General features: G+C 45.6%; 1 protein-coding gene across 1 annotated transcript; it reads left to right on the top strand.

The window, feature by feature from the left end:
- The first annotated feature begins 3,418 nt into the window (after positions 1-3,418).
- On the top strand, positions 3,419-23,066 carry LOC144608918 (mitochondrial adenyl nucleotide antiporter SLC25A23-like). The gene is made up of 7 exons (XM_078427163.1): positions 3,419-3,541; positions 3,611-3,778; positions 12,871-13,020; positions 16,981-17,088; positions 19,415-19,582; positions 20,905-21,055; positions 22,882-23,066. The coding sequence occupies exons 1-7, from the start codon at positions 3,419-3,421 to the stop codon at positions 23,064-23,066; spliced, it is 1,053 nt and encodes a 350-aa protein (XP_078283289.1).
- Positions 23,067-25,426: the final 2,360 nt, after the last annotated feature.

The raw sequence follows: 25,426 nt of genomic DNA, 5'->3' as shown, positions 1-25,426 counted from the left end.
TGAAATACAACATCTGGATGGAATATATTATGGAATATACCCAATGGCTGAAGAATTGATGTTTGGAAAAAAATGGTTTAAGGTGAATGGTAAATGAGTTTGAGGTAACATGAAACAAGCATTTTCATCCAGTGGTTGGCGAGTGTTTAAAATGCTCTTGTCTCATGGAGACGTGGGAACAGATTGAACCTTCAAACAGAAATTGGGGTAAAAAATGCTATATGGAGATTGGGATGCAAAGCCAAGGCGGGCGCAATGGGAAAGGAGGACCAGAGAAGAATCCAAGGCATTTGATCACATGTGAGAGGATTAGCTAGCACTGAAGAGAGCACTGGTTGTCCAGTGTTAGACCCTGTCGCTTCATTTAAGTGTAAGGGATACATTTCTTCCTTGCCTGGCAATTTACCCGTTATTTATTTCTTTAAAGATGACAGACGCCTTAATATGTCCTCTCTCTCCTCTTTGTTTAACATTTCTTATACTTTCAGTGAACTCCCGCATTTGGAGTATTGTGTACAGTTCTAAATACTCCATTACAGGAAGGATGTGGAGGCTTTGGAGAAAGTGCAGAGGGGGTTTACCAGAATGGCGCCTGGATTAGAGGATATTAGTTATCTAAAGAGATTGGATAAACTTGGATTGTTTTCTCTGGAATGTCAGAGATTGAGAGGAGACCTGATGGAAGTATATAAAACATTGAGAGGCAAGGATAGGGTAGACAGTCAGAATCTTTTTCCCCAGGGTGGAAATGTCAAAGATGAGGGGCCATGGCTTTAAAGTTTGAAGGAGTCCACATGGAAGGTTGATTAAGAAGGTTAAATCGTTGGGTATTAATAGTGAGGTTGCAAGATGGATTCAACAATGGCTGAATGGGAGATACCAGAGGGTAACGGTTGACAATTGTATGTCAGGTTGGAGGCCAGTGTCTAGTGGAGTGCCCCAAGGATCTGTGTTGGGTCCACTGTTGTTTGTCATTTACATTAATGATCTGGATGATGGTGTGGCAAATTGGATTAGTAAATATGCAGATGATACTAAGATAGGTGGAGTAGTTGATAGTGAGGTAGATTTTCAAAGTCTACAGAGAGACTTGGGCCTTTTGGAAGGGTGGGCTGAAAGATGGCAGATAGAGTTTAATGCTGATAAGTGTGAGGTGCTGCATTTTGGTAGGACAAATCAAAATAGGACGTACAGGGTAAATGGTAGGGAATTGAGGAATGCAGTGGAACAGAGGGATCTGGGAATAACTGCATTGTTCCCTGAAGGTGGAATCTCATGTGGATAGGGTGGTGAAGAAGGCGTTTGGTATGCTTGCCTTTATAAATCAGAGCATCGAGTATAGAAGTTGGGATGTAATGTTGAAATTGTACAGGGCATTGGTGAGGCCGAATCTGGAGTATGGTGTGCAGTTCTGGTCGCCAAATTATAGGAAGGATGTCGACAAAATGGAGAGGGTACAGAGGAGATTTACTAGAATGTTGCCTGGGTTTCAGCACTTAGGCTACAGAGAGAGGTTGAACAGGTTGGGTCTTTATTCTTTGGAGCGTAGAAGGTTGAGGGGGGACTTGATAGAGGTTTTTAAAATTTTGAGAGGGACGGACAGAGTTGACGTGGGTAGGCTTTTCCCTTTGAGAGTGGGGAAGATTCCAACAAGGGGACATAGCTTCAGAATTGAGGGACAAAGGTTTAGGGGTAACATGAGGGGGAACTTCTTTACTCAGAGGGTTGTGGCTGTATGGAATGGGCTTCCAGTGGAAGTGGTGGAGGCTGGCTCGATTTTATTATTTAAGAGTAAATTGGATAGGTATATGGATAGGAGGGGATTGGAGGGTTATGGTCTGAGTGCAGGTAGATGAGACTAGGTCAGGGAGAATGGTCGGCGTGGACTGGTAGGGCCGGGCAGGCCTGTTTCCATGCTGTAGTTGTTATATGTTTGTTATATGAGATACGAGCGTCAAGTTTTTACAGAGTGCGGTGAGTGCCTGTACACGGTGAGTGCCTGTACACGGTGAGTGCCTGTACACGGTGAGTGCCTGTACACGGTGAGTGCCTGTACACGGTGAGTGCCTGTACACGGTGAGTGCCTGTACACGGTGAGTGCCTGTACACGGTGAGTGCCTGTACACGGTGAGTGCCTGTACACGGTGAGTGCCTGTACACGGTGAGTGTCTGTACACGGTGAGTGCCTGTACACGGTGAGTGCCTGTACACGGTGAGTGTCTGTACACGGTGAGTGCCTGTACACGGTGAGTGTCTGTACACGGTGAGTGTCTGTACACGGTGAGTGCCTGTACACGGTGAGTGTCTGTACGTGGTGAGTGTCAGGGGGTGTGGTGGAGGCAGATACGATCGTGGTATTTGAGGCTATTGAATAGGCACATGGATATGCAGGGAATGGAAGGATTATGGATCACTTGCAGGTAGAGGGGATTTGTTTAACTTGACATCATATTGGGCATGGACATTATAGGGTGAAGGACCTGTTCATGTCCTGTACTGTTCTATGCACCACATTCTTCCTAGTTTATAACCACGATTACTTCATTTCTCTGGCATGCCACTCCAACTTTCATGAAAATGGATGCAAAGTATTCATTCAGAGATAATGCTGCCTGCTGTTTTGGTCTCTAAATTGTTTCACTCTTTCCTATCTAATGCAGCTTCCCCTCATTTTACGAGTGTGGGTGCGAAGATGGCGGGGTGTGGATGAGTACAGAGTTGGGGGTCAGAGATCAGACAATGTGGTGTGATTAGCTGGGTCTGACAGTGATATATATGTGATGTAATTAAATAGTGGGGTGAGTGCAGACAAGATTGTAGCAGTGCATATGGTTTGGTGGAGATGATGGTGCCTGTGCGTGGATGGTGCAGGCTGAGATAGATATGCCAAGAACAATGGCAAGCTTTTTATGTGGTTAGGTTGTTGAATGAATATTGGGGACTGTGGGAGAGAGGGCAGGGTGTAGAAAAGCAGGGGTTATGGTTTGTGTAAAGAGCTGAGTGATGTCTATGAAAGGAGTTTGGAAAGTGCGTTCTACTTCTTGGCTGAATATGGGCAGTGTTCAGGTCTGGGTGGCAAGGTGATTTTGCTTTGTAGAAATGGGGGCGTGGCACAATGAGGTCCATTAATCTGTGGCTTGGAGAGTGGTGTGTGAGGGGCGGGGATGTGGTGTGAGAGGGGTGGGGATGCGGTGTGGGAGGGGTGGGGATGTGATGTGGGAGGGGTGGGGAATGGGAGGGGTGGGGATGTGGTGTGGGAGGGGTGGGGATGTGATGTGGGAGGGGTGGGGATGTGATGTGGGAGGGGTGGGGAGTGGGAGGGGAGTGGGAGGGGTGGGGATGTAGTGTGAGAGGGGTGGGGATGTGGTGTGAGTTGGGTGGGGATGTGGCTGTACGCGGCTCTACGAGCAGGCTGCCCATGGCTGTACGAGCAGGCTGCCCATGGCTCTACGAGCAGGCTGCCCATGGCTGTACGAGCAGGCTGCCCATGGCTGTACGAGCAGGCTGCCCATGGGTCTACGAGCAGGCTGCCCATGGCTCTGTAAACAGCAGAGTCACTTCGAAGAGGAAAACATGTATCTTTCTCTAACTTGCATTGTTTTTCTTCCAGTTGCAGTACCATGACTCCAGGCCTTTCAGGGAGATCTTATTTCCTGAGACTTCCTATAATCAATCACTTATTGGGACCTGGTGGAAGCATCTGGTGGCAGGAGCAATAGCTGGAGCCGTGTCTCGAACATCGACGGCCCCGCTGGACCGGCTCAAGATCTATGTACAGGTAAAATGAAAAGGGTGATGGGAAACAAAGCCGTTGCCCTCCAGAGTGATTTACAGACGTTACCCAGGGAGCTTCCACTGAGAAATGGGTGAAACAGCAGAATCTACAAATGACTAAAACACTCATCTTGTTTGTTTATCTATACATTTGTCTCTTGTTCCCGAAATACAGCCAAAACAGTACACGATAGTGCAACAATTTTAGATCCACCCTACTCACCATTTCCATGTGCTCTCAATAAATCAAGTTTTGTTACTTTTTAAAAACAAATTAACTTCATAAACTTTAATAAATGCGCTAACCCCTCCCGCTGGGGGACACTCCCCGGCCGGCAACGGGTCCACAGATCGTCAGTTGGGGAGGGTTGCCACACCCCCACAGGAGAGGTTTGCACCCAACGGGGATTACCGCGCCCGCAAGAGAGGTTTGCACGGAGGGTTGCCACACCCCCAGGAGAGTTTTCGATCAGTTGGGGGAGAGTTGCCGGGCCCTAAGGAGAGGTTGCCACGCCCGCAGGAGAGATTTGGACCCAATGGGTCCATGCCCGTCTAGTAGCTTCTTCAAAAGGAAGTAGATTAAAAAAATCTGAGATATATCTACTAAGATCTACAAAGCACTTTCACTGAGCTAGTCTAGGGTGGCATGGTGGCGCAGCGGTAGAGTTGCTGCCTTGTGGCACCAGAGTCCCACGTTCGATCCCGACGGAGTTTGTACATTCTCCCTGTGACCGCGTGGTTTTTGTCCAAGAGATACAGGTTTGTAGGCTAATTGGTTTATAAGTGTACATTGTCCCTAGCGTGTGTAGGGTAGCGTTAATGTCCGGGATCGCTGGTCAGTGCAGACTCGGTGGGCCCACCACGTCTAGGCCCATCGTTAATGTCCGGGGATCGCTGGTCAGTGCAGACTCGGTGGGCCCACCACGTCTAGGCCCATCATTTTGCCAATTTAAACTTATCCCATTGACCTGCATATCCATCTTTTTTTCTGCCTGTTCTTGTGTCTGTTCATATGCCTCTTCAATGTAAATATTGTATCAGTCTGTAGAGACCATGCCTCAAACATTTCTTTAAACTTATTCCCTCTTACCTTAAGCTTCAAGTATTTGACAAATCTTTCATATATTGCCTTTCCAAATACAATGATTTCTCTGTTAACTTCTGACTTCTCCTTTCTGTCAAAATTCCTCCTGTGTTACGTTTTCATTGTTTTATTGCTTCATTTTCATTCACCACTGCAGGCACAGTTATTAAAAAAACTCCCAGTTAAATCTTTAAAAACCGCCATTGGGATAGAATATTTCACCAAAGGAAGAAACTATTGCCCAGTGATGTCCCGAAACTTGTTCTTCACGTCATATCATAACCCTGTTCTCACACAATTTAATACTTGTTGCATAAATTTTTATCAACTTCCTTTTTAGAAACTATACTAGTTCCTGCTTTTTTCTCCTGTTTCTACTTTTTTTAGTGTACAAATTGAAAATATATACAATTTTCTCTTTTAATGTCTCAAAGTCTGAGAACAAACCTGGTAGTGCTAATCTACATAGTTTCAATGTCTTCTTCATCTCCAAACTAACCTCAGTCATTTGGCTCCAGGGATTCTGCAAAGTCTTTATTGTCACAAAAATAAAAACTGAAAATTAAAAATAAAAACAAAAGTTGTTCAACAGGTCAGCCAGCAGCTGTGGAAAGAGAAGTGCAGCTAGTAAAGCTGCTACTGGAGATCCGGGTTCAATCCTGATCGAGGATGCCAATAGTGTGGAGTTTCCACATTCTCCCAATGGCCGGTAGTCCGGTTTCCTCCCACATCCCAAAGATGTGGATTTGTAGGTTAATTGGCTGCTGTAAATTGCCCCCAGAGCATAGGGAGAGGATGAGAAAGTGGATAACAGAACTAGTTTGAACGGGTGATCGATGGTCAGTGGCACTCAGTGGGCCAAAGGGCCTGTTTCCGTGCTGCATTTCCAAACTAAACTAGACTAAACTTGCATCTTAAGGGGCTACGGAAGGAACATGGGCCAATCCTGCACAGAAGTGGACACACTTCTAAAGAGAATCTGTAAGGCAACACAAATGATTGTTTAAAGAGGCACAGTTTCATTGATGCAGGATCTCAACCCAAAACGTCAACACCCCTTTGCCTCCACAGATGCTGCTGATCTGCTATGATCCTCCAGCAGTTTGGCTTTGCTCTAGATTACAGCATCTACAGTCTCTTGTGTCTCCATTGTTGAATTAAGTTCAGTCAGTATTTGACTGAACCCTAACCCTAATGATATGTCTGAAATTGACACAAAGTGCTGGAATAACTTCGAGTCAAGCAGCATCTCTGGAGAACTCCAGCACTTTATGTCCTTTTGTGTATTAACCACATCTGCAGGTCATTGTTTCCACAATGATTATGTCTGAATTGTTTGAGAAGATCACAAAGAGATTCATCAAGGTAGTGCAGACTGTGTGTATTAACCAATGTGGTTCACATTGGCAAGAAGTCTGATGAAAATCCAACATAGGAAGGCAAATTGGATTTATCTTGGGGAGGACAAACAGGCCAAGGAAATACATGGTGTACATCTGAGACTGTTTTACAAAGGTAAGTACAACTTTTTGCTGACTGAGGACTTGCTGCTACATTACGTAAAAGTCAGGATTAAAAGTTTGCCAATGAAACCACAATGGCCCTTACATTGTTCGTGAGGAAGAAAGGCTTAGGTTGCCGGAAGCCAGCAGGGGACTGAGGTTAGTCAGTACAGAGGTGTTAATCCTCACCAACCTCCAGTCATTCAGTATTTACTCCTTTTGGTTTCGCCGATCCTGCCTCTCCCCCGGCCTCCAGCAGGCTGGGGGGGCGTCAACTCACCCGAATTCCAGGCCCAGTACTGGATCGAGATCTTGACCTGAAATGTCACCTATCCATATTCTCCAGAGATGCTGCCTGACCTGCTGTGTTACTCCAGCACCTTGTGTCTTTTTGTGCATTGACCAGTAACTACAGTTTCAACTATTTCTACTATGATAATACCTTACTTGGTTGTAGCAGACAATCGGCAAACAAAACGACCTCCCCCCCACCATGGTCCGTTACAACAATGGTTCACTGTGTTACACTGGCACTACACTACAGGATAGTACATTGTTACATTCTGATTACACTGGTGTACACGGAGTACAAATACTAAACCCTGCACTGTCTTCCATCGTGTGACAACCACAACTGCACGGAGTACCCCTGCTGTCGACAAACCAATGCTTTCTATTGTTGTACCAGAACTCTCTGATCGTATTTTCTGTGCCGCTGCTGAGGACAAGTATCTCACTACTTTTGGCGATCCGTACACAAGTATATCAAGGTCCCACTATTCCTTAGTACTTCCTATGGGTACCATTCATGACATATTTCTATCATTAATACTTTCAAAAAATATTATTGCATATTTTTCATGATTAAGTTCCATCTGACATTTGCGCTGGTCATCTAATTAATTAATATCACAAACTATCCTCACTTTCAACAGAACCACCAATTTTCATGTCATCTGTATCTGACTAAATATACCTCCTGAATTCACCTGCAGATCGTCCCTTTGGTACTTACGTGTCACAGGTTGCCGATCACAAACAGCCTTCTGCTGTCACCCTTGGTCTCGTGTTATGGAGCCAATTTCAGATCCAACATCAACCACACCATGGCCTCTTACTTCAGGATCAGCCACCCACTTAGAACTTTGTCAAAGGTTTACTGAAGTTCATCAACCACATCACACTCATTGACAATTTTAATTTCCATTTCAGAAATTCTATTGGATTTGTCAGACAGGGATTTCCATTAAAAACATTATGATGATGATCCTTGACTAATTCCTGGCATTTCAAGTTAAGATTAATCCATTCCCATGATAACATATTGCAGCACCACATTTCGGTGCATACAACAACAGCAGAATACAGCACCACAAGATGTGAAAGCTGTATAAGTAATTTTAATTGAAATCATTAGGTGTTGTGATGTCGAGAGGTCGGGAGCTTTTCTCTTGAAGGTTGGGAGGTGTGGGTGCCGGAAATGAAGACAGAAAAGTTCTTGTTTTCAAACTTAAATTCCATATATTTAGTCTTTTCCAAAAACAGGTTAACTTAATTGTTTGCAGACAGGTACACAAAACCAAAACAGGTAGTTAAATCAAAACTGTAGCTTGCTGCCTTTCTTACAAAATATAACTCAAACACTGCTTCTCTCCCTGTCTGCTCCAGTCGTTGTTTCTCTTTTTAAATACACTGCTTCTCTTTTAGTTCTCTCATTGAGGCAATCAGCTCATCTGGTTCAGCTGGGCAGCAATCAGTGTCAGCAGCAATCAGTCTCAGCAGCAATCAGTGCCAGCAGCAATCAGTGCCAGCAGCAATCAGTGCCAGCAGCAATCAGTGCCAGCAGCAATCAGTGCCAGCAGCAATCAGTGCCAGCAGCAATCAGTGCCAGCAGCAATCAGTGCCAGCAGCAATCAGTGCCAGCAGCAATCAGTGCCAGCAGGGCAGGCAGCCCTGCTGACTATGGGTTTTGTAGTCTAATGCTGGCAGCCATGATGGTTTGTAGTCCTTGTTGCATCCACCGGGAGGAAATGTATCTCCCCTCTATGACTCTACCTCTCATGATATCACATTTTCCCCTCCCCTGACTTGAGGCCTCCGGACTGGGGAAGGAGGCCCACAGGACGTCTCTTCGGGAAAGGGCATCTGCATTCCCATGTTTCCGACCTGCCCTGTAGACAACCGAGAAGTCAAAAGCCTGGAGGCTGAGAAACCATCTTGTTACCCGACTGTTCGTTTCTTTATTTCTTGACATCCATTGCAAAGGAGCATGGTCTGCGAGTAGAGTGAATTTGCGCCCAATAAGGTAATAGCGAAGGGTTTCAAGGGCCCAATTAACTGCCAGACATTCTTTCTCCGGTGTAGAGTATCTTTTCTCATGGGCCAAAAGCTTTCTGCTACTGTATTGGGTGCTCCTCACCCTTCTGTATCTGAGAGAGTAACGCCCCAAGACCCACCTCTGAGGCATCTACCTGAACAACAAACTCCTTGTTGAAGTCTGGGACGGCCAGAACTGGGTGGGAACACAAGGCCTTCTTCAGGCTGGTGAAAGCCTCCTCTGCTTCCTGTGACCATTTCACCATTCGGGACTGTCTTTTAGTTGTCAGATCTGTTAGGGGGGCAATTAGATCAGAGAAGTTGGGAACAAAGCGTCTATAGTAGTTTGCAAGGCCTATAAAGGATTTTACTTGTCTCTTTGATACAGGTCATGGCCAATCTTGGATGGCCCTTAGTTTAGCATCTTGAGGTTTAACAAGGCCACGCCCTATTGTGTAACCAAGGTACCCTGTTTCACTATAGGCTAGCCTGCACTTGCGGGGATTGGCTGTGAGACCTGCTACCCGAAGAGCATCCAGTACCTTTTGTACTCGGGGCAAATGACTTTCCCAATCTGTGCTATGTATCACTATGTCATCTAAATAGGCTGCAGCATATTCTTTGTGGGGCCGCAGGACCCGGTCCATCAGCCGCTGGAAGGTGGCAGGCGCTCCGTGTAGACCAAATGGTAACTTGGTGTACTGGAAAAGCCCTTCACTTGTTGCAAAGGCTGTTTTCTCTCGGGATTCTAGGGAAAGCGGAACTTGCCAGTACCCCTTTGTGAGGTCAAGGGTGAAGCGAGCCATTCCCAGACGGTCTATTAGTTCATCTACCAGGGGCATGGGGTAAGCGTCGAACTCGGACACTTCATTTAGTTTTCTAAAGTCATTGCAGAATCGAGTCGACGTATCAGGTTTGGGGACCAGTACAATTGGGCTTGCCCAGGCATTATGGGATTCTTCAATAACTCCTAGTTCAAGCATCTTTTTAACTTCCTCTCTAATTGTTTCCTTATGGGCTTCTTGAACTCTATAGGGCCGCTGATGGACTACCTTTCCAGGCTTAGTGCGAATTTCATGTACCGCGAGATGTGTAGTGCCCGGCTTGGCCGAGAACACATCTTGGTTACGGTCAACCAGCTCCATGCACTCTTGACGTTGCTGGGGTGACAGCTCTGGGCCCACCTTTATGTCATCTCTTGGTGGTGCTCCTGACTCTTTTGGGGGTAAACAACTTAATAGACCCTTCTTCAGACTTCAGTCTGAAGAAGGGTCTCAACCCGAAAGGTCACCCATTCCTTCTCTCCCGAGATGCTGCTTGACCTGCTGAGTTACTCCAGCATTTTGTGAATAAATCGATTTGTACCAGCATCTGCAGTTATTTTCTTATATTAACCTGTCTGGTTGGGTTGCCCTGTATGGGTTTTTGGGGCTGTGGCCGAGGATTTGCTTGACGTCCTTGAACGATAGGTTGCTCTTTTTTCCCCCATGCGGAGCATTTCATTAGTAGCCTGAAACTGTTCAACTGCATCCACTAAGGCACTAGCTGCAACAGGAGCACTGTGGCCGATAACCCTTTTTGTCTCATAGGGTAGAGCACGTAAATATCGATCCACAACAATGGCTTCCACAATGGCTACTGCAGAGTTTTTATCAGGATCAAGCCACTTCTTTGTAATACGAATAAGTTCATGCATCTGAGTCCGGTGGGGGGGGGGGGGTTGGTCATTCCTAAAACCCCAATTATGGAAACGTTGAGCCATTCCAAACTTTGTAAGTCCTATTCTGCTCAATATTTCCTGCTTCAAGATGTCATAGTTATTCGCTATTGTACTGTTCAAGTCTTGAAAAGCTTTCTGTGATTCCCCGGCTAGGAACGGGGCTAGGATACCAACCCACTGGTCTTTAGGCCACTTTTCTCTGGTTGCAGTAGTCTCGATGCATGGAGATAGGCCTCTGGATCATCAGTGGGTCCCATTTTAGCAATAAAATCACTGGCACGGACCCTCGGGTTGGTGGTTGATCGCCCCGCTCCTTGAGACTGGATCCTCTGTAACCTGAGTTCCTCTTCTTTCAACATATTGGCTTTTCTTTGTTCCTCCAAAAGAGCCCATCTCGTCTCTATTTGGAGCTGGTTACTCTGAGCCAGCATCTTCAACATTTCCTCCATGTCGTTCTCACTGGTTCTCAATTGTGCCAAGCGGATAGTCAAATCACTGATGGACATTCGTACTTACCCCCCCCTCCTTATTTGGCATTCTCCACCATTGTGATGTCTTGAGAGGTCGGGAGCTTTTCTCTTGAAGGTTGGGAGGTGTGGGTGCCGGAAATGAAGACAGAAAAGTTCTTGTTTTCAAACTTAAATTCCATATATTTAGTCTTTTCCAAAAACAGGTAAACAATTGTTTGCAGACAGGTACACAAAACCAAAACAGGTAGTTAAATCAAAACTAGCTTGCTGCCTTCTTACAACATGTAACTCAAACACTGCTTCTCTCCCTGTCTGCTCCAGTCATTGTCTCTCTCCCTGTCTGCTCCAGTCATTGTCTCTCTCCCTGTCTGCTCCAGTCATTGTCTCTCTCCCTGTCTGCTCCAGTCATTGTCTCTCTCCCTGTCTGCTCCAGTCATTGTCTCTCTCCCTGTCTGCTCCAGTCATTGTCTCTCTCCCTGTCTGCTCCAGTCATTGTCTCTCTCCCTGTCTGCTCCAGTCATTGTCTCTCTCCCTGTCTGCTCCAGTCATTGTCTCTCTCCCTGTCTGCTCCAGTCATTGTCTCTCTCCCTGTCTGCTCCAGTCATTGTCTCTCTCCCTGTCTGCTCCAGTCATTGTCTCTCTCCCTGTCTGCTCCAGTCATTGTCTCTCTCCCTGTCTGCTCCAGTCATTGTCTCTCTCCCTGTCTGCTCCAGTCATTGTCTCTCTCCCTGTCTGCTCCAGTCATTGTCTCTCTCCCTGTCTGCTCCAGTCATTGTCTCTCTCCCTGTCTGCTCCAGTCATTGTCTCTCTCCCTGTCTGCTCCAGTCATTGTCTCTCTCCCTGTCTGCTCCAGTCATTGTCTCTCTCCCTGTCTGCTCCAGTCATTGTCTCTCTCCCTGTCTGCTCCAGTCATTGTCTCTCTCCCTGTCTGCTCCAGTCATTGTCTCTCTCCCTGTCTGCTCCAGTCATTGTCTCTCTCCCTGTCTGCTCCAGTCATTGTCTCTCTCCCTGTCTGCTCCAGTCATTGTCTCTCTCCCTGTCTGCTCCAGTCATTGTCTCTCTCCCTGTCTGCTCCAGTCATTGTCTCTCTTTTTAAATACACTGCTTCCCTTCCCTTTTAGCTCTCTCAGAGGCAATCAGCTCATCTGGTTCAGCTGGGCAGCAATCTGTGTCAGCAGCAATCTGTGTCAGCAGCAATCAGTGTCAGCAGCAATCAGTGTCAGCAGCAATCAGTGTCAGCAGCAATCAGTGTCAGCAGCAATCAGTGTCAGCAGCAATCAGTGTCAGCAGCAATCAGTGTCAGCAGCCCTGCTGACTATGGGTTTTGTAGTCTTTTGCTGGCAGCCATGATGGTTTGTAGTCCTTGTTGCATCCACCGGGAGGAAATGTATCTCCCCTCTATGACTCTACCTCTCATGATATCACAGTGTGTATAAATGACTTATAAATTCATGTTCATAAGTTGTATGAGCAGAATTAGGTCATTCGGCCCATCGTCGACTCTGCCATTCAATGATCTATGTTTACCTCCCAACCCCATTCTCCTTCCTTCTCTCCGTAACCCCTGACACCCTCACTAATCAAGAATCTGTCAATCTCTGCCTTAACAATATCCATTGAAGGCCTCCACAGTTGTCTGTGGCAATGAATTCCACAAATTCACCACCCTCTGACTAAAGCAATTCCTCCTCATGTCATTTCTAAAGCTACGTCCTTTTATTCTGAGACTATGGCCTCTTGTCCTAGACTCTCTCATTAGTGGAACCATCCTCTTCACATCTATTCTATCCAGGCCTTTGCTGTTCTGTAAGTTTCAATGAGGTCCCCCCTCATCTTTCTAAATTCCAGCGAGTAAACGCTCGTTATATGTAAACCCAATCATTCCTGCGATCAGTCTCACTCTCCCAACCTGTCTAAGTCCTTCTGCAGAGTCCCTACTTTCTCTAAACTATCTACTCCAGCAGTTATCTTTGTATCATGGTTTTCGATTTCTCCTTCCTCTAGGTCTATGCCATAAAAGAGAGCCTGGATCTACTGAGCATCTGGAGGGCAATGGTGAAGGAGGGCGGTTACATCTCACTCTGGAGAGGCAATGGGATAAATATCATGAAAATCGCACCAGAGACAGGCATTAAGTTTCTAGCTTATGATCAGGTAATTGGCTCAGTGATCCAGAGAAATAACCTTTCTGGGGAAGTCTTTGCTGACCCCATTCATCTCATAATCCTAATTCATAACAATGCTGGTTTCTGACCAATGTGACCCAACCAACCCCACGAGAAACACAAAGGAGGCAGGGTGAATCACCTGATGTGCTGTAGCTATACAATGTGGGAGCTGGTGGACCCCTTGTGACCACATCTGCAATAAGAGTTGGTTGATCGAAGAACTCAGACTCAAAGTTGACGACCTGGAGTCTGAGCTTCAAACACTGCAGCACATCAGGGATGGGGAGAATTACCTGGACGCTGTGTTTCTAGACGCAGTCACACCCATTAGAGTAACAGCTTCCAATGTGGTCCGTGGTCAGGAGGAAGATGTGATTGCAAGTGAGGCAGGCAGGGGAATAGAGGTAAGAGCAGCGTTAAAGGAACCCCAGCCCTTGAGCTTGTCGGTTGGGTCTGAGATTCTTGCTCCCTGTGCAGACGAGTGTGGAGGCTGTTGGAAGGATGAGCAACCTAACCAGGGCATCATGATTCAGGGGGCCATTCAAGAGGGGAGAGAGGGAGGAAAAGCATAGTTGCCATTTGGGATAGTATAGTTAGAGGAGTAGACATTAATGTCTGTCACGGGGATCAAGAGTCCCAAAGGCTGTGTTGCCTGCCTAATGCCGGGTTCGGGACCTCTCTTCTGACCTGCAGAGGAACTTGGAGTGGGAGGGAAAAGGTCCACTTCTTGTGGTCCATGTGGGTATCAATGACATAGGTAAAATGAGGAAAAAGGTTCTGCTGAGGGAATTTGAACAGCTAGGGGCTAAATTGAAAAGTACAGTAGAACCAAAGAGGAAATAATTTCTGGAATGCGTGACAATTTTAGGCCCACCTTACTCACCGTCGTCCCTTTAGTGCTAATGAAAGGTTTAATTGAAATTGGTAATATTTTTAAAGTTATTCACATTTTAAAGTTTAAATCTATCTCCTAAGGAGGGAGGATAAGGGGGGGGGGAGGAGGGAGGATAAAGGGGGGTTGAGGGGGAGGGAGGGGAGGAGGGAGGATAAGGGGGGGTTGAGGGGGAGGGAGGGGAGGAGGGGGAGGAGGGAGGATAAGGGGGGGTTGAGGGGGATGGAGTGGGAGAGGGGTGGAGGAAGGGGGAGGAGAGGGGAGGGGGAGGAGAGGGGAGGGAGGGAGGAGAGGGTACTGCACCAACGCAGGAGAGGTTTGGGCCCAACGGGTTCATTTGGTCTAGTCCCTACTAACATTTCTTGTCCTATTACTTCTTGAGACTTCAGTAACCTCTCCTGCACTCTCCTTCCCTTTAACTTCATCCATACATTTCCAATTTGATGACCCCCCTCCCCACTAATTAGTTTAAAGCCCTGTCTACGACTCTGATTATGTAGTTTGTCAGGACCCAGGTCCCAGTCGGGTCAAGTTGAGTCTGTCCCATCAGGACAGCTCCCTCCTTTCCCAACATTGTTGCCAATATCCCACAAATTTAAACCACTTCTTCCACACCAATCTTTGAGCCACACGTTCAACTCTTTAATGTTCTCAACCCTGTGCCAATCGCCTGTGGCTCAGGTAGCATTCCAATTGTATCTCCTGATGTAATTGTGTACACAAAATTGTGTACCGTTTTGACTGTAGCTCAGGAACAAACAAACAAACGAGTTTTAGTATATCGATAAGAGATTAAGATCAGGTAAAATCAGGACCAATATGAGTGGAGGGGTGGTGAATACCCAACTAAGGGTGTTCTATTTGAATTCACGTAGTATACGCAACCAAGTGGATGAACTTGTAGCGCGGTTAACAAGTGGTCGGTACGACGCTGTGGTCATTACGGAGACATGGCTGAAAGAGGATCAGAACCGGGAGCTGTGGGAAATTGGGCAGCATGGTGGCGCAGCGGTAGAGTTACTGCCTTACAGCGAATGCAGCGCCGGACACCCGGGTTCGATCCCGACTACGGGATCTGTCTGTACGTTCTCCCCGTGACCTGTGTGGGTTTTTCTCCGAGATCTTCGGTTTCCTCCCACACTCCAAAGACGTACAGGTATGTAGGTTAATTGGCTAGGTAAATGTAAAAAATTGTCCCGAGTGTATAGGATAGTTTTAATGTGCGGCGATCGCTGGTCGGCGCGGACCCGGTGGGCCGAAAGGGCCCGTTTCCGCACTGTATCTCTAAACTAAACTGAATATCCAAGGTTACATGTCCTATTGAAAAGACAAGACAAGTGGGCAGAGGGGATGGGGTAAGGAATGAAATCTGGTCCTTGGCAAAGGAGTGACATAGGATCAGATATGTAGTATCCTTGTGGGCAGAGCTAAGAAACTGCAAGGGTAAAAAGACCCCGATGAGTGTTATTTACAGACTTCCAATCAGCAGCCAGGATATAGGGTACCAATTACATCAGGAGATACAATTGGAATGTAAGAGAGACATTGGACCGCTGGGAAATGATGCTGGAGAAGTGATAATGGGGAATGGCAGATGAATTGAAATTTTTTTTTGCATCAGTTTTCACAGTGGATAACACCAGCAACGTGCCTAAAATTCAAGAGAGTCAGGTGGTGGAAGTTAGTGGAGAGGTTATTACTAAGGAGAAGGTGCTTGGAAAGCTGAAAGGTCTGAGGTGGATAGTCACCTGGACCGAAAGATCTGCAGCCCAGGGTTCTGAAAGAGGTGGGTTTGGAGATTGTGGAGACATTAGATGTGATCTTTCAAGAATCACGACAATCAGGAGGCATTCCAGACGATTGGAAAGTTGGAAATATTCAAGAAGGGAGCAAAGTAGAAGAGTGGTACCCAGAACTGAATGCCACAATCGGAAAGCAGCCTCACCAATGTCTTATATACACCAATCAGCCAAAACATTATGACCTGATGAGCCAAAACATTATGCCCACCTGCCTAATATGCTGTTGGTCCTCCGTGTGCAGCCCCATACGCAGCAGGGTGCGATGCACTGTGTATTGTGACACATTCCTCCAGTGACCACCATTAAACTTTTCTGTGACTTGTGCCACAGTCGACCTTCTGTCGGTTCGGACCAGATGGGATAGCCTTCGCTGCCCTCGTACATCGATGAGCCTTGGGCGCCCAACACCCTGTCGCCAGTTTGTGGTTTGTCCCTCCTCGGACCGCTGTCAGTAGGTACTCACCACTGCTGACCGGGAGCACCCAACAAGCCTTGCCGTTTCAGAGATGCTCTGACCCAGTTGGCTGGCCAGAACAATTTGGCTCTTGTCAAAGTCACTCAGTTCTTTACTCCTGCCCATTTCTCCTGCATCCAACACATCAACTTCAAGAACTGACTGTTCACTTGCTGCCTAATATATCTCACCCCTTGACAGGTGCCATTGTAGCAAGATAATCAATGTTATTCACTTTACCTGTCAGTGGTCATAATGTTTTGGCTGATCGGTGTAACTGCAACATTAAATCTGTACACACTCATAGGGTGTGAGTGTTGTAGGGTCATAGAAAGATACAGCACAGAAACAGACCCTTTGGTCCACTAAGTCCACGCCAATCGCCCTGTTTTGCTGGCAAGGCCAACATTTATTGCTTAACCTTAATTTTCTTTGAATTAAGTGACTTACCAGATCATTTTGACATGAAGCCATGTTTAAACTATGTCACAGCTGAACCAAGTGAGAGCATCAGAAGGATTTTAACAAATTGGCTGGGTTTATGAGAATCCAGTGATTTTATGATCACCTTTACAGGTAACCTGGTTTTCACTTTACATTAATTTTATTCCCTGAACTTTCAATCACCAGCTATGCTGGTGGGATCCCCCTCCAAACCGACAGTGCAAATCTCACCAAATTGGTCTAGTAACGTAACCATGGTGCTGCCAGAAGCCAGCAACGTTGAATAACTTAACAAATGGATGTACAATTATTCCCATACTTACATTATATCCCCCATTGTGTGTTTTTGAACAGTACAAGAAGTTTTTCAGCGACAGCCACGCCAAGCTGGCCATCCATCAACGCTTTGCTGCAGGATCGCTCGCAGGGGTCACTGCTCAGACCATCGTCTATCCGATGGAGGTAACATCTACTTCTGAAGTTCAGGCCATTGTTGACGGGTCAATCCAGGATCAGCAAAGTTGGAATTGCTCACAAAAACCTTCTTCAGAGAGAAATGTAATTTAGTTACAGATTAGACATACAGCATGGAAACAGGCCAATAGGCAATAGACAATAGGTGCAGGAGGAGGCCATTCAGCCCTTCGAGCCAGCACCGCCATTCAATATGATCATGGCTGATCATTCTCAATCAATACCCCGTTCCTGCCTTCTCCCCATACCCCCTGACTCCGCTATCCTTAAGAGCTCTATCTAGCTCTCTCTTGAATGCTTGAGTCCACGCCAATCATCAATCACCTATTGGCACGAGTTCTATATTATCCCATTTTTCAGAAACCAATTAACCTACCAACCATACATCTTTGGGATGTGGGAGGAAAATGGAGCATCTGGAGAAAACCCATATGGTCACAGGGGGAACGTGTCATGGCATTGCTGAAGCCAGACATTGATCCTTCAGCCACAAAGAGCTACAGGCCAATATCACTTCTTTGCCACACCTACAAGCTGTTTGAGCGACTCATCTTGACCGGCCTCAGCCAGGTGATAGAGCCATCCCTAATAAAGGAGCAGGCAGGGTCCAGCCTGGGAATGTTGCACAGGTCAGCTTCTCAATCTCACCCAACACATAGAGGATGGCTTTCAGGAAGGTGTTATCACAGGCGCTGTTTTTGTAGACCTTTCAGCCGCTTATGATACAGCAAACCGTCGCCGACTGTAACACAAAGTACTTAATTTGGCACACAACTTGCATCTAACCAACCTGGTGAGGATTCTGGTCGAAAACAGACACAGTAGGCCGGTCAGTATGCCAAAACTTCTTTGTCAAACTGTCAGGAAAGAAAAGTCGCTGGCGCAGGCAGAAACACGTCCTCCCTCAAGGAAGTGTCCTGGCACCCACCTTGTTCAATATCTATGGTGATAATGACCAGCCTATCCATCCCAACACCAGGAGTTTCATTTATGCAGATGACCTGTGTACTACAGCCCCAAGTGCTGAATTCCTTGAGGCAGAAGCTACTCTGTGTGAGGCTTTAGTCAACCTGTACTACAAAGAGAATCACCTGAGAGCTAATCCATCTAAAACCCAAGTCTGCGCCTTCCACTTGAAGAACAAGTGTGCCAATCGAAGGTTGAAGTTCACATGGAATGGAGTCAGATTGGAGCACTCGGACAATCCAGTTTATCCCGGTGTGACTCTTGATCGATCTCTGACCTACAAAGCACATATCACCAAGCTTCAAGGAAAAATCAGTTCCAGAAATGCTCTTCTTAGCAATCTGAGGACCTCAAAATGGGGAGTAAATTCTAAACCCATTCGATCAACGGCTCTGGCTCTCTGCTTCTCCACTGCCGAGTATGCCTGTGCAGTGTGGGAGTGCTCAGCTCAGACAAGGAAGATTGATCCTGTGCTAAACACAAGCTGTCGCTGCATCAGTAGATGCATGAAACCTACCAAGACCGACAACATCTACCTACTCTCTGGCATTGCACCTCCTGGAATCAGAAGATCTGTAGCCAGTCAAAAAAGAACACTTCAGACAACCAGAGGATAACAGACACCCCCTACATGACCACCCTTTGCTACCTCAGCATTTGAAATCACACAGAAGTTTTCTCTCTTCTGTCCATCCCCTGGACTGCAGTGCATCATCCAGAAGGCTCAAACTCTGGGAAGATAGACGAGAGAAATCTCCGGAAGACATTCACATGGCAATCGATCCCTCTGAGAAACTCCCACCAGGTTCCAACCAACCGTGGATAACCTGGTGCAGTCTCGACAGACTGCGGACAGGCGTGGGGAGGAGCAACATCCTGAAGTGGGGATACACTGAAGATGCGGCAGACTGCGAGTGCGGACGGGGCTTCCAGACTATGGAACATCTCCTGAGCTGTGATCTGCTGCATGACACATGCACTGTGAAGGATCTTGCAGAGCCCAACGACGTGGCATTAAAATTTGCTGGCTATTGGCAAACAGTTGTGTGATGACACGAATAAATAAAAGGACCCTTCAGACTCAGTTGTTTCTCTCTAATACTGTTGACATGTCTGATATATTACATTTTATTGAAAGCCTATCTGAAACCCACATTAACAAATGTAATTGTGGCAATCACCTGCATTTTGTTTGGCTTTCCTCTCTGGGAAACTCAAATAACTGCAGGATCATTACAGAAAAAGCTTGTTTTTGAAATATTACTGTTTAAAAATCCTTTTCATCCAGAATCACAGATATGTAAGCTTACCAAGATCATGAGTCTAATGAAGATTTCTCATGGTTTAGGTACTGAAGACGAGACTGGCACTTGGATATACGGGGCAGTACAAAGGAATCAATGATTGCATGAGAATTATCATCAAAGGTGAAGGTCTTGCTGCTCTCTACAGAGGCTACTTCCCAAACCTACTTGGTATCATCCCCTACGCAGGCATCGAGCTGACAGTCTACGAGGTATGTTTCAACAAGAAATACTTTGGATTTAGTGAGAGACGGCTGCTCCACCACAACAGCCACTGCTGTTAATAGTCGGAGTCTCTAGACCCCACTACCTCACGACAGTCTGGTACGATGTATATGGAACAAACTGCCAGCGGAAGTGGTACAGTTCAGTCCAATTACAATGTTTGAAAAACATTTAGACAAGGCACATGGACAGTACAGGTGAAGAGGGATATGGGCCAAATTCAGGCACATGACATGAGCTCAGGTAAACATCTCGGTCAACGTGCTGGAGTTAGTCCAAAGAGCCTGTTTTACAATGATTTGGTGACTCTAAACAGTCGAACCACACTTCCCTTTATATTTGTGACCAGAAACCTGGCCACCATTTTATTTTAAGGGTAACTTCAGGCAGTGCTGTTGAGTCCATTCCGTTCCATTATCATGTTACATGGTAATGCACTTTATCACAGCCACTCTCTGTGAAAGACAGGCAAAGTGCACAGATGACCTTTTGTTAAGGAACTCCACCCTTTGGTCTGATCCCTCAACTCAAACAAGCAGGCAGGAATGCCTCTTTATTGTTCAGTACGGACACAGCTCCAAGATGCTCTGAACTAGCACAACCAGTTAACAACCAAAGGAGCAGGCCAAAGTCTGAAGAAGGGTCTTGACCTGAAACACCACCTATCCATGTTCTCCAGAGATGCTTCCTGACATGCTGAGTTACTCCAGCAATGTGTCCTTTTAGGACAGTCTTCCTAAGCTCAAGTTTATTATTGTCACGTGCACTGAGGTACAGTGAGAAGCTTTGTTTTGCATTAGATACAAACAGATCAGATCGCACTATAAAAAAATACAACCAAGTCAAACTCAAGTAGAATAGATAGAGCGACTAGGGAAGATACAGGGTGCAGAATATAGTTCTCAGCATCACACATCAGTTCCATCAAAGTCCAATGTGCGCAATGTAGTAGAGGTGAATTGGGCAGTACCCTACTTATTGAAAGAATGTTCAGAAGTCTGATGGTGAGGGGAGGAAGCTGTTCCTGAGTGTCGTAGTGCATGCTTTCAAGCTTCTGTCTCTTCTGCTAGTTGGGAGCAGAGAGAAGGAGGAATGACCTGGATAGGATAAGTCTTGGGCAATGGGCAATATCATTATCTCACATACCTAACATTCTACTCTCCTAAGCTGCTACTGAAAGCCATTTGGCCCATTCTCACAGACCACGCATCACTCATGGACTGACATATTTGCTTTGACGTGTCACCACTTTCTATCCTGTTACGCATATTACTCATTGTTTGTGCATTTTCTTCTCATTTGATTACAGAGTTCAAAAAAAGCATATTGCCAGAGATATGGGCAAAGCCCAAATGACCCTGGTATGTTCATCCACCTTGGCTGTGGCACCATCTCCAGCACCTGTGGGCTGCTGGGCAGCTATCCTTTGGCACTCCTTAGGACCAAGATGCAAGCACATGGTAAGTTCTCTCATCTCAGTTCAAGATTCCTTCATTACATACACCAAGTAATGTGGTGATCTGCTTACTGAACAAACCCACTGAGAATCTGTGTAACGAGCAAAGTATTGGGGAACAGTTTGATGCATTGATCTGAAGAAGCAGAAGAACCATGGCGGCCTTACAGATTACATGAAGTCCCAAGATACAGTTTCTAGTGTCAAACATCCTTTGATATTAAGCAAAACAGCAGGAGGAACTCAGCTGGTCAGGCGGTATCTGTGGAGGGAATGAACAGGCAAATGAGTCTTGAGAACCAGAAACAAGAGTCTGAAAAAGGGGCCCAATCCAAAAGGTCACCCTGTCTATTCCCTCCACAGTTGCTGCCTGGCCATAAAGGGCCTGTCCCGGTTACGTGATTTTTAAGGTGACTGCCGGCGACTGTCAAAGTCGTAGCAGATCGCCAAATATTTCTTTTACCCGACGACAATGCCGAGTCAGGTCGATACAAGTTACTTTTTTTGTGAAACTAGCACCTGGCTAAGAGATTACACCGTCTTCGGAAACACGCTTACCTGACTGTCAAACTGTCGCCTCCAATCTACCTGTCAAATGTCCTGACGGTAAATAAATTGGTTAAACAAAATTATCTTCTGGTATCTTCAAATGCCTTTTCTTAATTTAATATTACGTGCTTCTAAATGCATCTGCGACAACCTAGCAAACCTGGGGACAGCGTGCGACAGACAGCGCCCACAATAAGCTACGATACCTGGCGACAAGCCAGCTGTCGCCGAGAAATTTCTATATGGAATTTTTTTCAATGACGCGCCGAGATCCGCTACGATTCATTGAAGACTCCTCACGATCACGCCTGCGACACCCTGGCGAATGTTCGGCGACAGCCTAGTCGCCGGCAGTCGCCTTAAAATTGCCTAAGTGGGACAGGCCCTTAAAGTTCCTCCAGCACTTTATGTTTTGCTCAGCATATTCCAACATTTCCTTGTGACTTCCTTGATATACCAGTTTTGTGAAATGTGTGATATCCCATCTGCTTCTCAGAAACCTCTTCAAAACTGGTCACAGTGGCACAGTGGTAGTGTGCACCAGGGGCCACCATGAAATGATCACTCACCTCATCCAGTGAATTTGCCTGTACTTAAGGCAAGAAACTGAGAGCTTCGGCAAGGGACTAAGAGACATGGTGATCTCTGTGCTGCTACTGGCCAGCTCCAAGTCCATTGCAACAGACTGTGCAGTAACAACCTACCTTCCCATTCCCAATACAGTACAGCCTTCGGCTAAAATCTGATGGCAAACACCAGATACATTTATCCAAGTTTTGTTAAACACCTTGACCAGAATGGTGTATGTTCCCAGCATCCTGAGTGCAACACAACAGGAAGATCGCCAATTTAATCTTGTGTTCTAATTTTACCGACTTCCTGTCCAGTCAATCATTTCAGTCTTAAGGCCCAATATCCCATGAGGATGTCAGGAGCAACGATTTGCTTGGGAATCTGGAAGAGTGAATGAGAAACATGGAAACCTGACCAGCCACTGCCAGCTGGTTGTGTCCTTGCCAACCTGGTTGGTTGCCAGCTCACATCTTGCAGCAGATTGGTCCCGGATTCCTGAGATAATTGATCATTCCCACCTTCAGATGTGAGAGTTTGAGGATCAGGTTTTAAATATAATTACCCATACCCCTTGAATGATTGCCCTGATGCGTGGTTACTTTCTGTGTTAAGCTTTTACCTGTTCACACCTAGATTGTGCTTTGAAACTATTTGCCAATGGGTTAAGTTGTTCCAACGTGTAATGCACAGGATTTTTTCTTTCTATAGCTATTGTCACAAACAGGGCACCGGCAAGCATGGTTCAATATATCATCACCATCATGGAAGAGCAAGGTTTAAGAGGGTTTTATCGAGGATTCACACCCAACTGCATGAAAGTTGTCCCTGCCGTGAGCATCAGCTTCATGGTCTATGAGCAGATGAGGAATCTTCTTGGTCTCACCTACAATTAATCAGCAGAACATGTCGGAAAATTTAACTAATTCTTCCCATATTTCTCTTCGATCCTGACCTGGAAAACGAGAGAAGTTGAATAATGGGAGAAAACAAAACCCATGTTGAGGAGTTGAAAGTTCTACCTCTGTCCAGATTCAGGCAGACAGAAACTTCATTAGCTGCCACATCATCTCAGTCCCTACATACCAAACATTCAACCCAACCTATGCATCAATTGTCAGCTCAATTGTTAACTCATTAGGACCATCTATCCATTAAAAGACCAGCAAATCTATGAGAAAGCCGAGAGCCAATTAAACAGCTAGTCAATTAAAAGTTAGTTCTTTACCATTCCACATCAAACTGAACAACCAACAGGACAGCTAACTCATGAACAAAGTTTGCCAGCCAAACTTCAGCAGGCCTGTTAAGCAGAAATTCAAAGACTAGCAAACTATCAGGTTGCCAGTTAACCAAGAAATCATTAAAAGCAAACAGTGAAAGATACCCAGTCCAAAGGTCAAGTTATCAACAGTTTAAGGGTCAGTGAACCAATATGAATATTAGATAGTTAAATAACAATCCAGTTCACCCTGTTAACCATCAGAGAATCACTGGAGGTCAGGTAACCTGGTCTTATCAACATAAGACCAGCTGACCAAAGAACATCAAAAAAGTAACCAAGTAACCAACCAGCTAATCAATCATCTGAAGACTAGTTAACTAGTCAATGGAAGATGCAAACCAATGTTTGGTCAGCATATCAACTAGCCAACCAACCATCTAGGTATAGGAAGACCTGTTATCCATCAAGATGCCAGAAAATAAACTGTAAGGCTCGCAAAGCTACCAGTGTGAGCAAATAACTTAATATATCTAACCAACCAATGGAATGCCAGTTAAATATTAGGAGTCAGATATTAAACAATTTGAATCCCAATAAGCCAATTATCTGGAGCCGATCTAACCAATAACATGACCATTGATCCTTAGAAAATCTGATAACCAATTAATGGAAGGCATGCTGTCCAATTAAACTAAGGAGAGTCAAAGAAGATCAGCTGAACAACCAAGTTAAGGACAACTAACCTGCCACACAGCAGTAGGGAATCTACAAACAGCTGATAACAAACCAACTTGTCAGCCAAACCATATCCAGTACAGCAGCTCATCAAGCCAGAAGGCAATTTAATATGAAAGGCTGGCAAACCAACCACAATATCAGCTATCAAATCATAAATAGGCTCACAAACCAATCAGTATTGCACCAGCATCATAAGGAACATGGCTACAAAGCAAGTAAAAGAAGGCATATGAACTAGCCAATCACACTAATGACCAGGCCAGTTTGGCGAACTAATCAATCATCAGAAGACTTGATCATCAGTTGCTAATTGAGAAGTCAAATTATCCGTCAAGGACCCAATGATCTAACGATCAAAGAGAGGAATGGTTACTTAACATAACCATTGGAGGACGAGCGAACCAACTAATAGAATCCCGATGACAGTGAAATGACCCTGGGGCTTACATTCACAGATTCTTAAAGACAACAAGATATCTCACTAATTTACTCCATTTGTTGAGGCATAGAATATAAAAGCATAGAGGTTATATTGGAACTGTATGTGGAGGTCTGACAGTAGCTCAATATATCTTCTAGTCACATTAAAATATATGTGATTTCAATGGAAATGGGGATCCTGAGGATGTTGCCAAGACTGGAAAATCGTAGCTGTGAGGAAAGATAGGATAAGTGGGGGAAGTTCCCTTGGAACAGACGAGGCTGAAGGAAGGCTAACTGAAGAGTGTAAAACTATGAGAGTCTAAAATAAATAGAGAGGACTTATTAAAGGGGTGAAACATTGTGGGCATAGATTTGAAGTAATTAGTAAACAGATTAAAGGAGACATTGAAGAAAACATTTTTAAGGCAAGGATGCTGCATCTGTAGCTCAGTGCTGGAAGGGTGTGAGTGACAGACACCCATGCTGCATTTAAACAGTATAGCAAAACTCCAAAATCTGCTATCAGATCAATCAGAAATCCCAATGGTTCGGCATCTTTGATCTTCCTATTCACTGGGACTGAGATCTTGTATTCCCTTCCGACTCACTGGGGCATGGATTCTGTGCTTCCATTTGAGTCTCGAGCTCTCTTTACATTTACCAGGTTCACTGGGAAATGTATTGTAAAACGATATGAATTAAAATTAAAAAATATGGGCAGTGAAGACCATCTAACAGTCTGTAAAGCCAGCAGTCTGCTAATCCAGCACCTCTGTTGTCCCAAGTGTGCCCTGTTAGTGGAGTTTTACTGCTGGTGTTGCATTTGAAGAGTGATTAACCACAGGGTTTTGGAACTTGTGCCAGAAAAGG

Source organism: Rhinoraja longicauda, chromosome 33 (assembly GCF_053455715.1).
Source record: "Rhinoraja longicauda isolate Sanriku21f chromosome 33, sRhiLon1.1, whole genome shotgun sequence".
NCBI lineage: Eukaryota > Metazoa > Chordata > Chondrichthyes > Rajiformes > Arhynchobatidae > Rhinoraja > Rhinoraja longicauda.
Note: the sequence above shows the minus strand (reverse complement) of the source record. Positions and strands in the feature narration are given on the sequence as shown.